At 39.3% G+C, this 17,353-nt stretch overlaps 1 protein-coding gene across 3 annotated transcripts in view; it reads right to left on the reverse strand.

Annotated features, from left to right (window-relative positions):
• Nucleotides 1–1,248: 1,248 nt before the first annotated feature.
• Nucleotides 1,249–17,353, reverse strand: part of LOC127042114 (insulin-degrading enzyme-like) — a 59,311-nt gene continuing 43,206 nt past the window's right edge. For all 3 annotated transcript variants that reach the window (XM_050935759.1, XM_050935757.1, XM_050935758.1), the window contains exons 11-14: nucleotides 11,971–12,074; nucleotides 5,682–5,784; nucleotides 4,162–4,284; nucleotides 1,249–1,362 (exon numbers count right to left, since the gene is read on the reverse strand). In XM_050935759.1, coding sequence (XP_050791716.1) covers nucleotides 1,264–1,362; nucleotides 4,162–4,284; nucleotides 5,682–5,784; nucleotides 11,971–12,074 — 429 coding nt within the window. In that variant the 3' untranslated portion in view covers nucleotides 1,249–1,263. The remainder of the gene's footprint in view (nucleotides 1,363–4,161; nucleotides 4,285–5,681; nucleotides 5,785–11,970; nucleotides 12,075–17,353) is intronic.

Here is a 17,353-nt window from a genome sequence, read left to right on the forward strand (position 1 = left end):
GTAACTACCACAAGGCCCTCTACACATATATTTGCTATTTTCTAATGAAGGGAGCATGATCACTGTTGCTGTTTTTCACTGTTGTGTATGCAACAGATTCTCTTAGAATGGCTCTATATGATGATCTATTATTTTGATTATATTATATGGATGGCAATTTTTTTATGCTGGATGTTTGTTAGGATACTGAAGAAACTCCTAAAGGTCTGCCAATAGCACCTACACCACACTCCTAATGGCGATTCAAGACAAACATTAACCCATGAATGACTATAACATCTCATACTCTTAATCTTTTAAAAATCATCACTCTGATCCATCAGGAAAAACAAGGAGAGGTTCTGAAATAATTTAGACGCTCTCTGGCCCAGCATGGGGAATCATTGTCAAATGACATTCAACAGTCAATGCTGCTTCAAAACCAAGAGCTGAAAATGACTGCTCCAAAAGCAAGATCCACAGCACTCGAAAGATCGACAGGTTTCCACATTCCTAGAACTATTTTCAGAGAATTCCACCTGGAAGTAAATCTCTTGCCTTGGCCTTTCTTGCTTTTATCAATTTTTTCAAATGGTACAACTCCCCATGAAGAAAATAATACAAGACCTGATTTAACTTTACTGTATATGCTGCCAATGTGATGTTATGTATCTTCATTTGGGATCCCCATATCTGTTGCTATCAAAGATGTATCCCCCAAAATCTAAAAGTGACTTGGTAACAGTCATAAAAATAAAAACTTTGAATAATGTTTAAATCTTATCTATGTATGCATTATAGAAGCTAAACAAAACCTACTCTGATTTGTGATTATATAAAAAGTATATAAAACCACATCAGCATAATATTTAATATGTAAAGTTCTACCATCAAATACTGAACTTGTAATTTATTCATAATTTAAAATATAACATCTTTGAAACAGCAAAGCGAATAATAAGTAGTAGCTGTTGTCAGATGTGTTTCAGGTACAGCAAATAAAGGATTAATATATACTGTTTTGAGACTGGATTAAGTATTTAATGTTATTACCAGCTTCTCATAAATATTTATCTGAACACCCCCAACTGCTTCTTTCTTCAACTATTGCATAATATATGAGGTTTCCTGATGTGTTGTATTGTCTAATATTACCAAACCAGAATAAACCAGTACTCTAGATCATTTTGAAGAGTTAATGCATGCATGAAAGTTTCTGCAACTTAAATGAAGATTTCCTGTAAAGAATAAGAAATTTTTGGGAGTTCAATTAGTGTGACATACTTAATATACTGCATACCTGAAAAACTCAAAGTTGAGACAAGCTTTTGGCAAGAAGAATTTGTCATCTTGCTTGAACCATAGTTTGCTCATAGCGGTGTCCTGTGTCAAGAAAAAAAATGTTTAAATTTTTTTAATGTAAGACTTTATATTATGCTGTTTTACAAACTGCATTTTATCACGTCTACTCTCAGTTCACATTTTTTCCTTAAATACATGTATACATAACTGGTGAACACAACCATCTGGCCTTGGAGTGAGATTCTCACCTCACTGGGCTCCTTGACGCCTGATATAAAGGCTATAATGGTGTAAAGGAGCCCTAAAAACTCCATGTCTAGCTGGGAGAGGAACTGTGGAAGAAAGCCAAAAAAGCTGCCATATGAGAAACTTTATAAGCTCTAGTGCAGGGATGTGCCAGGACAGGGCTGAATCATACAGAACTGTGGATATTATGGGTAATGTGTGGCTAATAGGTCAAAGTAGGGAGGCTGCTGTAACTCACTCCAGAGAGCAGCTGAGGAGAAGGAGGACACAAAGATGGCTTAAAGTCACCATAGCTGTCCCATTCCCTCCACCCTTAGCACTGGGCCTGCAGACAATCTCACCCCCAATACTTCAGGCTAAGTATATTATTTCTTAATCACCAGTCTCTTAATAAAATTATCAACACATATTACACTCTTATAATGATACTGAAAACAAAAATATCCATCCATCCATTTATAAACAGGAAAATATAGTGATTAAAAAAAGACAGTCCTCTAAAGTTTTATTTTAAAATTCTCAGTGGAGGAAAAAATTCAAAAGAACTGCAAACAAACTGATGTAAAACTGACGTAAAACAGACAATCTTCATATTTTAACCCTAGCTATCATTTCTCTCCCGCCCTCTTTATATATTTTAATTTCCATATACGGTGAAAGAGGTAATGTTGTTATGGCAGGCTGATTTTGTAGGGATGAGGCATTCTTTAAACATCTATTTGTCGCTGCTCATAGGTTTGGAATGCCAGTAAGTCCAAGAAGGAGATGGACTAGTGAGCAGAGTGCAAGTGGGACCATCAAAGATACACAATAAATACATGTTATTGCATGGCTTTTTAATTTATAACATAGACAATCACCTTTGCCACTACCACAAATGCTATAGTGTATAAAATTTACTTTTCACATGCTTTTTACATATAAAAACTAAGCATTTTCCCTCACTGCCCATCTACCTATAAACAACTCCTCATTTACAATGCAATGCTGAATTTTCCACATAACTTATTTCTATCGTAACAGAAATTCTCATTCTAGTAATATTACTGCTACTATGCAAAATTCACAATAAATTCTCTGCTGGTAGGAACAGAATAGTAAAATGGCAGTTACTGTGTCCATTGTGTCAGTTCAAGAAGCTTTGAAAGATTTTTTTTTTTTTTTAAGCAAAAAGAGTTAAAAAGCAAATCAAGTTTCAAAAGCTGTGACGCACTAACCACGGCTCATATCAAATGGTTTCTTTTGGTATGCTGCTAGCTTCTCAAGTTTTTGTAGAATTTAAGCTTTAATTTAAAAAAGTGTGTAGCCTTTGTTCTTGTGAAGATAGCTTTCTGAAAGCAGAATATAGTCTTGTTTACTGAACCTGATGTCCATCCCTATTCAACTCTATGACTCTAATTCAGGAAAGCACTTACGCTCAGACTTAAGTCATCCCTGTTCATGACAGCATGTACGCATGTGCTTACGTCCCAACGAGCTGGAACTTAAGCACATTTTAAGTGCTGCTCTGAATAGATATACTTTCCTGATTGGAAGTCTATGTTCACTTCAAATTCAAAAGACATCAATGTAGATTACAATATTTTACTGCTACTCACTGATGCACAAATATTAATCTCCTGAATTCTCTACTGTGGTTTCATGTCACAGAAATTAGATACTGAAGAGATCTATTAGATTTGGTGTCCTGCCAGCATACATGCTTTCAATATCTCTGGAAAAGCAAGAGTGAGAAGACCATAGAGCAGCAGCTCTCAGCCTTTACAGACTACTGTAGCCCTTTCAGGAGTCTGATATGTCTTGCGTAACCCCAAGTCACAGTTCACTTAAAAACTACTTGCTTACAAAATCAGACAAAAAAACCAAAAAGTCTCACAGCACACCACTACTGAAAAATTACTCATTTTCTCATTTTTACCTTTTAATTATAAAATGATTGGAATACAAATCTTATACTTACATTTCAGTATATAGTACAACAGTAATATAAATAAGTCATTGTCTGTACGAAATTTGATCTGTACTGACTTCACTAGCGCTTTTTATGTGGCCTGTTGTAAAACTAGGCAAATATCTAGATGAGTTGATGCACCCCCTGGAAGACCTCTACGTACCCCCACAGTTACATGTATCACTGGTTGAGAACCACTGTCATAGAGAACTCCCAGGTGTGCTAGATAAGCTACGTTCATTAGGTGATCCAGCAGCAACGGGATGGAGTTGCAGAAGGTTCATCCTACATCCAACTCAGCAAAGCTCATCACTCTTGAAAGAGTAAAACTATTTCTTGACTCTAAATAGACGAGAAATTATTTTCTGGTACTCAGAAATGTTGAACTTTGCTGAAAGTGTGAGGGGGGACCTTGCTTGCTGCTACCAGAAAGGTAGGGAGCAGATAGGTGTCTTTGCTTGCAATTGCAAGCTCTTTTCATGCACAGCTTCAATGGAATGACCTTTTCTACTTTCTGACTTACTAACAAATGCTCAAAAAAAAAAATCTGTATGAATAAACTATATATGACAGGTTAATCTAGATAATTTTAAAGCTTTTATCAGGGAATAAACAGTTAACCTTCCCAGCAAGCTAGCTGGCTGACATAACTTCCATTTGACGTAAGTAATACATATCCTTACCTTGATAAGAGCAGGGTACTGTGGTGCATCCTTTTCTAGTGGCAAAATTTCAAAGTTAGTAGGAATAAACTCATTCTTCATTGGAAGCTTGAATTTCCCATTTAGGTCAGCATTTTGCCATTTCTGGATAAACAACAGTATGGTTATTAGTTAAATTTCTGACTAGCAGATGGATATATACTTAAATCCTGTAGCTCTGTAACAGAAAACTGAAAACCAGCAGAAAAATGTCTGAACTGGGGAAGGAGGTGGGAGAAGGCCAGCCAATAGGAGAGAGTTCTCTGAACGAGGGAAATGGGAAAGTAAAAGATCATTAGAAAAGGTATATAGGGGTAGAGAATCTTTCTCCATTCCATCATTTTCAGCCCTGTGCATCCTCTTGTTTTTTGGCTCAATAAAAGCACCACATAAAATGTATACATAGAAATTCTTCCAGCTTTGGTTCTACTTGTTCAATTAAATATGCTGAATATGGTGAGGAATTTCTCGACTATTTCTGTTCTAAGCAGATTAGGATGTGTGGCCTGACAGAGCCTTAGTATTAATTTTGGGCATACTGCAAGGCCAACTCATTTTAAAGTGGATAGATAATTTTATCTGATGAGGGTTGTTTCACCCTTCCCTCTTTTTTCTAAGGTTTTCGTTTACAGAAGTCCACTAAATTTTATACAATATATTCATTCTATAAACTTGAGAAAAACAAACATACATTTTGAAACAGCCTCAGAACCATAGTTAAATGTGATGGCATTTCCATTATAAATTCCTTTTTCAGGACAATTATAGTTCACAAAAGTTACTTTAGCTTAAGTGTGATTATATAATTTTTAAAATTCACTCCTTTGTAGCAAAACAAACTTTTTATTTTATGTTGGATCTGTTTTTACAGAAGAAAGAAAATTAGTTTATAGCCAAGTCAGAAATCCTTGTTTTCTAACTAAAACTATATTTACAAACAAAATGTTGTTGATCAATAGTTTTTGGCACTGAAAACAAATAAATTGCCCAGGTTGTTTAAAAAAAAAAAAAAAAAAAAAAAAAAGGGTTGAAAAATCCAGGCCCTATTGAAGTCAATTGCACAACTACTATTGTCTTCAATATGGCTAGGATTTCAGACAAAAATTCACATAGAAGGCCAATCAGAAGTCAGTAGGAGTTTTACCATTAACTCCAAGGTCCAGAATCAGATAAATAAGCCACAAGTTTTTTGTAACTTAAAGTATGTATTGCATACTATCGAGGTCTTACAAAGAAAATGTGCAAAGACCCATTGATATCAGAGGATTTGATTTATAGCTACAATAACAAAATACCTCAATGTACTATTTTGTAGCATGCAATGAAAAGTCTTGAAACACTTTTAAATGAAGGTCTAATCTCCAGTGCTGCTGAATAGACTTAAATATCATTGCTAATGGCAGTTGTAAGTGCAAATTCTCCTTTCCATTAATAGGAAAATTAAATCTAGATGCAAAAAATTTTATTTCAGAAATGGAAATCTAGTAATTATTTTAACATGCCTGGATGACTTCATCAGAAATTGCTTCTTGCTTATACTGTGTTCCATACCACTCTTCCGTTCGATCAGTTTTTCCTTCAAAAGATTTAGAAACTATTGCAACCCTAAAAACAAACAGACAAAAATCAAACACACTTAGGTACCAAAATACTTTACCAACAAATATACAAAGTAGTGTGAGAGATCACTTCACTCACAGCTGAAATGCAGTCATCTCCAGCATGGAACTTAGAAGCTGTTCAAGACGCATACTGCCTGCAACTGAATACCATCTCCAAATGAAACCGCAGGAATATTTAGGCCAACAGTATGCATGTACCCAAATTTAACACACAATCATAAGCCCTTAATCATAAACTTTCAATTTGTACTTGTTCAGCCACAATAATTTTACGGTTGAGAGCAAATTAATCTCTAGAGGTCAGGATTGTGTGCAAACTTGCATGCCATTTCTGATTTCTTGATTCTCCATCTTTGTTTTATGATTTGCATTGAGCAGCTTTAGAACAATGATCCTAAGAGATCCTATACAAAATCTGTAATATGACTACTGCATTTTTCTCAACACCTACATCAGAGACCAAATTAAAGTAGTAACTGTACAAAGATAGGATTTTCAATATGCACATTTTATGCATGACCTAGTTTATAACCACACAGATTTAGGTCCTAATCCTGCATGCCGAACCTTGTATGCAGAGTTACACATAAATTGCTGTTTATTGGTTAGCAATGGACTTCTTCACTGTGGTAGCAGTTTATTTTACACTTTCTAAATCAATACACATTGTCAATCAGAAGCCTACAAAGGACATGGCCAAGAGGAGGAAATCTAGAATAGAAGAGGAGAAACAGTACAAGTAGCTAATTACAAATCAAAAAGTTTTCAAAAGTGTTCACAGTAAGTGCCAAGAAAACAAAACCTTGAATTCTATAACAGCTTTTACTGCAAAATAGTATATTCAACAAAAGCTCAACAGGAATTAAAAATTAGATTAAAAGGCACATAAAATTTATGAGAATTCTGAAACAGTTATTGCATATCCAGAAAGGTCATATCTTCATTATCTTCTTCATAAATTCAACATTTCATAGAGATGTTTAATAGCAAAATAATTAACAAAATGTCAAACTTTGTGCAGATGGTTAAAATACACACTAAGACACATGTGCTGTGTATATTCTATTAGACTATGATGAGCTCTTCAAGCTAGGGACAGTCTCCTATGTGATTGTACCACACAACTGGGTCCTGATCCCATAGGAGGGATGTGGACCTTTACCAGTATCAAATAAATAATAATGAGTATGTTTCTTGTGAAGAATTTCTTTTATAAAATGCAGTAGAAAAGTTTAAATGTATAGAATGTAAGTGTTCTTAATGTGCATTGATTTACATCTAACTATTCTACTAACTAATGGATTATGTGACCACATTTTTAGTGGGGCATGGAGGGGAAATCTGGAATATATTATACGTAACTTCAAATACAATGTTTCACTCATTCTAGAAATAAAAATTCAGAAATGCTTGTGAAATTAGTCTGTGCCTTCTAATAAAGGCACATAAGGGGTTGAGGGTGTCACCTGATGTAGTAAATGATAGGCTTGCTGCTTTTTTTTTTTTTTTTTTTTTTTTTTTTTTAAAGGAAATACTCCCCTACCCCCAACATCTAGAGTCACTGCCACAGAATATCACCAGAGGTTCAAATACTGAAGCAGGATTTGTACAGTAGGCTAGATAATTTTGAGACCAATATTTCTAGTCAGGCATGCTAAGGAGGGATGATCCAATCTCATGCTTCAGGGATACAGATAATTACTGCAGGGGTCAGGAAGATAATTTTTACTTCCCACCTCAAAAACCATTGGTCAACTGGCATTGAAAAAAAAAAAAGTTATTCAGAAACAGTAGCTTGAGACAATTATCAGAGACAGAATACTGATCTGATTTGCCATAGCAAATGTAATGGTCTTATAAACATTTTTATTCCAATCATATACAAAACTGACTCATGCCCTCATATATATTTAGTGTGTATTTTTATTTTTTAAAATAATATATAAATAAAAAGAAGGTGTAGTAAGTGAAGACCCTGATAAAGGCCCAGTATGAGGCCTGAGGCCTGAACTAAAGTAATGGTCAAGACTTTGCTAAGATAAAGCAAAGTGAATCTGTGAGCCAGAGGCAGGCCCTGCTCACAGAAGCTGGCAAGGAAAGGGCTGATGCTGCAAGAAGATACGTACCTAAAAGGTACTGAACACTAGAGATCAGAACATGCACATACTTGCACATTCCACACAGATAACAAGGAACAGACTGACTCATCCCAATGACAGGAGCAAAAGGGTAATATGATGGATAGAGTTGTTTTGATCGAACCAACATATACAAGGTGAGAGGCGGCACTTTACTATGTAGAGGGGTTGTACCTTATTACGTAGAGGGGCTGCACCTCAATACGTCAGGAGTGATGTGTAACTTGTTTGTACCCATGTATAAAAATGTATCCCTGGGGCGATGTCTTTGTCCGGCCTAGGGGGCAGTGGAAAGTTCCGCCACTGACTGAGCCGGGTCCATTGCCAAGAGGCACTTTCTCGTAGTATGCCCTGTAGAGTAACAATCTAGAGGGAACTGCAACTGTGTCCGAGATCGTAATAAACCTGGCCGACATGCCTTCGTACCTTACTAGACTCTGTGGTCATTGGGGGTTCTCTTCGGGTCTGCTGTGTCAGCTATCTGCAGAGCTGGGGCAGCGCAAGAGGGAACACACGCACGCAGCCGAGTGATACCAACAGAGAGAGAGCAGAGCACCACACCGGTAGCATCTGACAACACACTTCTGACGACAGAAGGAATGTTAAAAAGCAATAAGTAGCAGAGAGGAAAGCCTTCCATCATTAGAGAAGTATTTGTCCTCACAACACAGCAGATACTTACCCACTTACCACGATAAAACCTGCTAGAGATATTACTGATTATACAAAAATGAGCTATATAATTCAATTACATTTTACAATCTGACTTGGACAGCTGGTGAAGCAGCTCTGTTGTTTAGAAATGAAGTTGCTAAGAGACTATGAAAAATTAAAAAAAGATCTTTCAGAATTTGATGTGCTTCTCAGACTTCTTTTTAATGACCTTTTTTTTCCCCTTTGAAAGCATCCTACTGAACCTAAATATTACTTCATAAAATAATTGTTATAAACTAGATAAAATTCCATGGACTCTACTAGCTGAGCAACAAAACCAAGGTGTTGGATTTCTTCACAACTACAGCGGTGCATAGGTCCATATTTCATCCCCCTCACCTTGGAGACTAAATATCCCAAAGAACTAGTAGAGATACACTCATCTATCACACTGGTGGGTGGGGGAGGTGACTGAGAGAGACACAAACAAACTAGAATCTTTTTGAGAGAACAGCTGGTACATTACAGTCAATAATAGCTAAATAGATCTGGCAGAGATCAAGCTAAAGTCCTGGGAAATCACACTGAGATATATGGATACCAGGTGTAAAAAAACTGAACAGATTTTGGGTACCTATGAGGGGGCCTGTGCAGTTGTGAAAGCTTAGAAATACAGTAAATAAAGTCTTTGACAATATATATCTGATAGGTAGACAGCATCAGATGAAAACTGAGAAAATTCCTCCTCTCTCTCCATTTGAGGAACCTAGAGATTAGCGATGCCCTCAGTTGAGAGAGGCAAATTTCTGGAGCAATTAGCCACTGGTCCATTGTTTTGCCTTCTCATTTAGTAATCTGTAGAGTTTAGAAGATTTGGCTGCGAATAAGCAGAGTGAGGTGCTTGTAGAGACAAAGTGCTGTAAGTTACCTGCTGCATGGTTAACAGCTCCAGAACAACTGCATTATCCAACTTTTTCTGAAAGCTCAGAGGAAGTAACTCTAGCTCCTCCAAAAGTGAGCCGTTACCTTCCGTAACTTGATAATAGTTCAGTATAAGAAAGTAGGTTATTATGGACAAAATGCCTTCCACGTTCACATAGTTCCTCTTAGAGACTGTCCTCGTTAGATAGGTCACACTTGATTAGGTCAAAATTGCAAGAAACAGCAGGGACAGAAATGGAATGTCGGAAAGTTCTAGGTTAGTGCTTTTCATTAAAAAAGCAACTCACAATATTTAAGGATACATTGTCAGATGGGACAAAGGGAGTAGGAATGATTTTAGCTTTTAATGGTGGAACCAAGGAGGCCTTAATAGTAGGTCTTTTTCTAATAAATGCAGGTGTTTGCCTGAGGTTGGCAAAAATGAAAGAGTTCTCTAGACGTGCTCTTGCAAGATGCAAAGATCTTGACTATCAGAAAAACTAGGTGAGGCAGGAAGGAGAGACAAGGAGAAAAAGAGTCACATTCCCAAGGCCAAGTCCTATCTTGGAAGCCTAGGGAACTATCTGAACATAAAGCTGTTTTGTTGTTGAACTCTAGCTTCTTCTCTAGCTTAATTTCAGGCTGATGTTTGTTGCCTTCGAGAACACCAAAACAATGGCTGGGGGTACGTCCACGCTACCCGCCGGATTGGCGGGTAGCGATTGATCTATCGGGGATCGATTTATCGTGTCTCGTCTACATGCAATAGATCGATCCCGAAACACGCTCCCCCTCAACTCCGGAACTCCACCAGGGTGAGAGGCGGAAGCGGAGTGAATGCGGGAGCAGAGGCCGTCGATCTCGCACCGTGAGGACAAAAGGTAAGTCGATCTAAGATATGTTGACTTCAGCTACGCTATTCTTGTAGCTGATGTTGCGTATCTTAGATCGATCCCCGCTCCAGTGTAGACCAGGCCTGGGAGGTTTATCATAAGAAGTATTAGAGACCTAGTCAGGCTGGTTTACACTGCCCTGCTACAAGTGGAGTAGCTATGGGTGTGTCTAGTTTGGCTAGTTACTTTTTTCAGGAGCATATAATGGCTGTTACGATCAAGAGGAAAACATATCTCTACACTGCAATTAAACACCCATGACTGTCCAGGTTTTAGCAGACTCGGGGTAACAGGGCTCAGGCTATGGGGCTGTAAAATTGTGGGGTAGACGTTCGGGCTGGGGCTGCAGCCCAAAGCTCTGGGACCCCACGAGTGGGATGGTCCCAGAAATCTACACTGCAATTTTGAAGCCTCGCAGCCCAAGTCATACAAACCCAAGTCAGCTGACATGGTTCAGCTGCAGGTGTTTAAACTGCAGTATAGACGTATACCCTACACGTTTTCCTCTTAACCATAACAGCCATTTTATGCTCCTGAAAAAGTACCACAGGGAAATTCTGGAAGTAAAAGGGAGAGTTAAAAACTCATGCTATTCAGTCCATACACTCACAAGAGCAAAACTGGGGAAAGCAACAGTGCAAAACTGTTGATAATGTCTGCTAAAGGGAAGTCTACCGCTAGAATTAATTATGTTTTGTTTCTTGAGCACTCAAATGTTTGCTAGGCATTACATAAACAAATAAGGCGGCAATTTGCCTGTCTAGGGAGCTTACGATTTAAATATATGACAAGATGTAACAGTTAAGAGCAACAAATAGCATAGCAGAAGAGTTACATATACAAAGTTACGCAGTTAAGTACGCCCCATGTGCATTTTAAAAATTAGCAAGATACGTTACATTACTTGTCTTTCACAAAAGGGGTCATGAGACCCTTCACTTTCATCCAGTCAGCCAAAGTCAAGAAGAAACAACATTTTAACTGAAGTTTGTACTCCTGTCCTCTCGCTGTACACTTCACTGTAAATTAAGGGTAAGAGCCAAGTCCTAATATGGGACATGATCCCTTGGCTCAACCGCTACCAACCGAACCAAATCAACCCAGATTTATGATAGATTTACAGAAATGTGGATATAGACATACCAGCAAGTTTAAACGGCAAAATAAACCAACAACTGATGGGTAGCCCTAACTGAATGTTAATAAAAATAAAAATGCAAAATCCCCTAACACGTGCGTGAAAAGTAGCCACATGATTAGTGACCCTGCCATGTGACAACTGTCTAATTTTTTTTTTAAACTGTGACATGGCACATATCCAAGTGGATAAACAAATAAGAACTAGCTTGTCTTACCAGAATTCTTGTGTGCTACGCCTCTACCAGCCTGTGACAATTTTTAGCACAAATGGATCAAATAAAGTCACCCAAATACCTGGTCTCATTGTTTACTTTTATTTCCCTATCTGTCTGTATTAGTAGTAGTAGTTACACTCACTTATTCATTTATTTTCATCACAGAATATTTGGTTTAAAATATAAAAGTTATTGCAGAGTAACTTACCGGACATTTTCTGGCCTCAATTTATCCAGCACCATCTCTATTAAATCAGGCCTAAATTCTTCAAGTAAATATTCAGCAGCAAGCACTTCTTCTATGGGATAATACTAAAATAATAATAATTAAAAAAAATTTTTTTAAAGCCTTTTGAATAGAAAACCTTTTAAAGCAAAAAAAAAAAAAAGGCTTATTGCATTAAGCTACAATGGAATTTACAAATAATTACTATGACGAACAGAGAGCTTTTATATTAGGTTCTGTATACATTATTATATGGTAATCTAAAAAGCCAACCTAACTACCGTGGTTATTAATATAAAACTAAGTAAAAATCATATGGTAAGATAGTGACCCCTGGAGGATATTTTTAAAGTTAAAAGCAGCAAACAGTATGTGTACACAGACTCTCAAGAATTCAAGTTTCAGAACTCTAAAATGACCCTTATAACCGTAACTTAGCAAATTTTTCAAATGAAAGAACATGTCCAGTATCTAAGAACATAATATATACTGCTACAGTAATTTGGGGTTTTCAAATATTTCTTTAGAATGCCAAGTTATACAATCATTTTCCTTAAGATTCTACAGACTAAGCTGGATTTACAGGAAAAGTATATTTTTGGACTGTGTGTTCAATGGGCACAAAGTGAGGTACAAATTGCAACCTCTGCAGGCAGTGATGGTGGAATTAGGATTCAAACTGGGGAAGGCAAGCAAGCTATTGCAAGGATTTCACCAGGTAACAGCACAACCCATGTGTTACTGGTCCACCTCTGTGCCTATTCACAGAGCATATGGGTTGCTACTGCCCGCTGATACAGAGACTTAGCTTTTTAGCTCAAGCTGTAGTAGCACAACTTTAGGTCTAAGATCCCCCATTGAGTCTCTGGTGTGTATGCCAAAGGAGTGACAATGGCACCTGTACTTTCCTGCTGGGGTCTCTATCATTGCCTAACAATGGAAACTGCCTGGGGGAGCTACTGAAATCAGTGCATCTCCTAGACAGCCTGGCTATGGCTCTGCTGTCTGTCAGGCTGGACTTGCCTAATTTCTGATGGTGCCAGTTTGGCTCCTTCAGACCAGAAGGCTCCTTCAGACCCCAGCAGCTGTTAGCAGCTAAGCCCTGTCCCCTCATCCCTGCTGTGCGGAGATGAGTTACATAGGGGAGGGGACATCCTGACATCAGCATCCTCCCCTTCCCACTTCCACATAGTACAGCAAGCAAGGGGGTCCTGGGAGCAGCTGGTCTGGGGCTCCAAGGGAGAGGGCAGGAGCAACACGGCTGCAGAACAGCAAGGGGGAGGGACACCTGAACACACATCGCCAGATGTGCACAGTTCTGCTAATCAAGTGCACAACACTTGATTGACTCTTGGGCAGCTGCATGGTTTAAAGGGAACACAGCCAGCAGGATGGAGCACCCAGTGACATAGGGTATCAAATGTCTCTTGGCCAGTCATGTCTGGTCAGAGGCTGGAACCCTGCTCTTCTAGGCTTGAATCTGGAGCTGCATCTACTCTGTGCTACAGAGACTCCCACGGAACCTCTAACTCATCAGAAGAGAAGCCTGGATCCCAGACTACCAGCTGAACCAATGGTACTGATGGCTGCTCCTCAAGCCTGGCAGATGGGATGCAGAGGTGTAGCGAGCACCCTCCGTACCCTCCGACCGGAAGGGGCCCCGCAAGGAAGGGGGCCCCTAAAAGTGGCAAAAAAAATGTAAGGTATAACTAGGTAAGTGACATTTATTGATGCTATTGCACAATCCATGTCGGTTTTACTGACAAAACTGTGAAGTCATTATGATACATCATAATGCTATTGGCTACATCAGTTGTCTGTTGGTCAGTTTCAAATTTTAGTTGGACCCATTCAAAGAATGTGTATTTGCGTTCATAATGGCAGCCGGCGGATAAATGTTATTAATTTAGTTGTTTAGTTTTTTATCGTTTCCAACGCAGAAGCGTGCTTTGTGATGTCTAAGAGAATGTACAAGAGCGGAGCTAGTAAACGAAAGGCAGCAAAAGATGCCGAGAAGGAACTTGAGAAAATTCCAAAGTTGTCAACGTATTTTGCGCTGCAATCCAACGTACAGGTACAGGCACATGAAACGGACAGCGCTAGCAGCGACAAATTGTATCCAGAAGTACTTCAAGTGAGGTCGAAGGTGAAGCCAGTTGTTCTACCAAACAAACTCTGACAGATATTCCAGCTTCTGCCGGGAAAGAAGTATCTGAATCTGAACCACTGACTGATGATCCAGGAGATTGGCCGTCTATAATATCGGACAGGCAAGTGTGTGACATTGTTGCACGTGGCCCACCGCAGCAGAATGCAAGTTACAAATTTCCATTTAACGAGGAAAGACGGAGGTTCACAAGTACTCATTTCTATCGAACCATGGCAAATGGCGAGAAAATAAGACGTTCATGGTTAACGTACTCAGTTCAGAAAGATGCCAGTTTTTGTTGTAAATTATTTGGCACTGGCGACATACCGCTACGTCGTGGAACATCTGCTTGGAAAGCACTGTCAAAAAGACTTCAGCAGCATGAAACAGGCAAAGGTCATCAAGACTGTATGGTGAAATGGTTTGACCTTCAGTCAGGCATAGTAAACCGTACATCTATTGACCAACTCAAATTGCAGGCTTTTCTGAAAGAAAGGTTTCTGGAGAAATGTTGTCAAACGCATGGTTGATGTCGTTATTTTCTTGTCTGAAAGAAATTTGGCATTTAGAGGAAGTAATGAAAAGCTCGGCGATCCTTCCAATGGCAACTTTTTGGGACTGTTTGAATTGCTTGCAAAGTATGAGACTGTCCTCAGCGAACTTTTACAGAGGATTAAGAAGGCAGAGACACATGTTCAGTACCTCAGTCCACAGATCCAAAACGAGCTGATTCAACTTGTTGCCAGTAACATTCAAGAGGCCAACATAGCGCAGCTTAAAAAAGCAAAATATTATTCAGTTATTTTGGACTGTACTCCCGACGTGTCACATGAAGAACAGATGTCTGTGGTGTTACGCTTTGTTGAACGCAACGGTGAAGATGGTGTCAATATTCGTGAAGCGTTTGCTGGTTTTCTTAATGTTCATGATACAACTGGCGAGGGCTTATTGGAAGCATTTCTTGAAAAGGCAAACAACTTAGGAATAGACATTGCTGACATGAGAGGCCAAGCTTATGGTAACGGCGCAAATATGAGAGGAAAGAATAAAGGAGTTCAAGCCCGCATGCTAGAAATAAATGACCGTGCCTTGTATGTACCATGTGGAGCTCACACTTGGAATCTTGTGATCTCAGATGCGGCAAAGTCATCGAAATATGCCGTTGACTTTTTCGGTCTGATTAACAGAATATACTTTATCTTTTCTTCTTCACCTTCACGTTGGGATATACTTCAAGAACATATGCCAATATCTGTTAAAGGGTTATCGGACACTCGTTGGGAGTTGAGAATTGATGCTATGAAGCCATTGCGTTATCACCTTGAAGAATTGTGCAATGCTTTGTCATCTTTGCGAGAATATGCGCTCGAAAAGAAAGATGGCAATATAGCAACAGAAGCCAGTGCGCTTTTAGACCATGTTACTACGTGGCCTTTTGTTCTGACTGTGTACACGTGGTACGATATGCTATTTCACGTCAATAAAACCAGCAAATTAATTCAGTCACCAGACGTGTAAATTGACTTACTGCAGGCAGAAGTCGGTGCTACAATGAAGTTTTTGGAAGACTATCGAAATACAGGATATAACTCTGTGGTCACAAATGCACGTGAAATAGCAGAGCATATGGGTATTGAGCAGGCCATATCTTCTGTTTCGTCGCAATTTGACCAACTCGTGGAGTGGTATAAGTTATTTGGATTTCTGTACAACGCTAACAGCCTGAAGCAGTGTCACAGAGAAAATGAACTGGAGAATCACAGCAAAAATTTTGAAAGAAAAATGGGAGACATTGATGCCAATGAACTCACAATGGAATTGAATCGTTTTATTTATGTCATTGAGAAAGAGAGAGGACTTCTCACGGCAAACAATTTTTTAACGTACATATACAAGAACAGCCTTCAGGAGATATATCCGAATCTTTGCATTTGCATCAGAATTCTTCTGACCACACCAGTTACTGTCGCTGGTGCTGAAAGGAGCTTCAGCAGAATGAAACTGATCAAGAATATCCTGCGCTCAACCATGACAGATGACAGGCTTTCTACATTTGAAGTTATCTCAATCGAAAACAAGATTGCCAGATCTCTGGACTATGACGCATTGATTAACCAATTTGCGGAGAACAAGGCTCGAAAGAAGCGCTTTGTGTAAATACGGAATACATGTACACTGTAGGCCTATGTATACATAATATGAACCCTGTATATTGTATAAAATAAATACTGCATTCCAGTTTCTGCATTGTAAGGGGCCCCGGACATATGTTCGGAGGGGGCCACGTTCTTTGTTGCTACGGCCCTGGTGGGATGGGAGAACAATTCTGCATTCTTGGGATAATCTCTTCCTCTGATGGAACAATGTCCCTGTAACCGTGCGGCACCCATCTCTCACAAGCACTCCTTCTGGTCTGGTGTCTCTACAGTCTTTAAACAGTCCGGGCCCTGGTATCAGGCTGTATCCCAGGGCTTCCTCCCAGGAGGCAATTGTTTCACCCTCTTGGTCTATGCTGGTCCCAGCTCTTCAGCAGGGCCACTACCTAGTTCAGTTCCCCTTCTGGGGATTTATCACTATCTAATTCTAGGCTAGTTCCCCAGTGGCCTATGGGGGGGGGACGGGACCCAGGCCCACCCATTACTCCAGTTCCCAGCCCGGGGACCCTAAGAATACCAGCTACATTGCCTTCTCCATCAGATATTTTCTAAGTCTCTGCTCCCAACCCCCTAATTCAACTGAGGGGTGAGAAGTGACAGGGGGGCGGGGGAGGAAGAGTAGCAGATGCAGCAATTGGCAGACGTGTGAGCCTCACCCAGGCAGCAGAAGCAGCATTGATGTTTGCTGCTCACAGGAAAAAAGAGAGAGAGTGAGGGCAGGAAAAATTGTTTTTTGGACTCTGGGCATAATCCCAGACTTTTTTTGTGTGCAGGTGAAGAGGTTGAATTTCCCAGGTGGGGAAGAAATAGGGTAAAAATACTAAGTATACTATGCTATACTATGCCATAAAAACTACTAGACTTCTAAAAACCAACTATACACAACATATTTAAAGCTATGATGCAGCAGAAAGGAGCTGAGGACACCAATGATTCCAACTCAGACTCTGTGGCGGAAAGAAGAAAGTGGAGAGGCATTTTTCCACACCACCCTTTATGCCCTTGGTTCAGAGCACGAGGAGAACTACAGGGCATGTAAGGGCCAAATGACACTGCTTGT

The sequence above is a fragment of the Gopherus flavomarginatus genome, unplaced genomic scaffold, assembly GCF_025201925.1.
Source record: "Gopherus flavomarginatus isolate rGopFla2 unplaced genomic scaffold, rGopFla2.mat.asm mat_scaffold_267_arrow_ctg1, whole genome shotgun sequence".
Lineage (NCBI taxonomy): Eukaryota > Metazoa > Chordata > Testudines > Testudinidae > Gopherus > Gopherus flavomarginatus.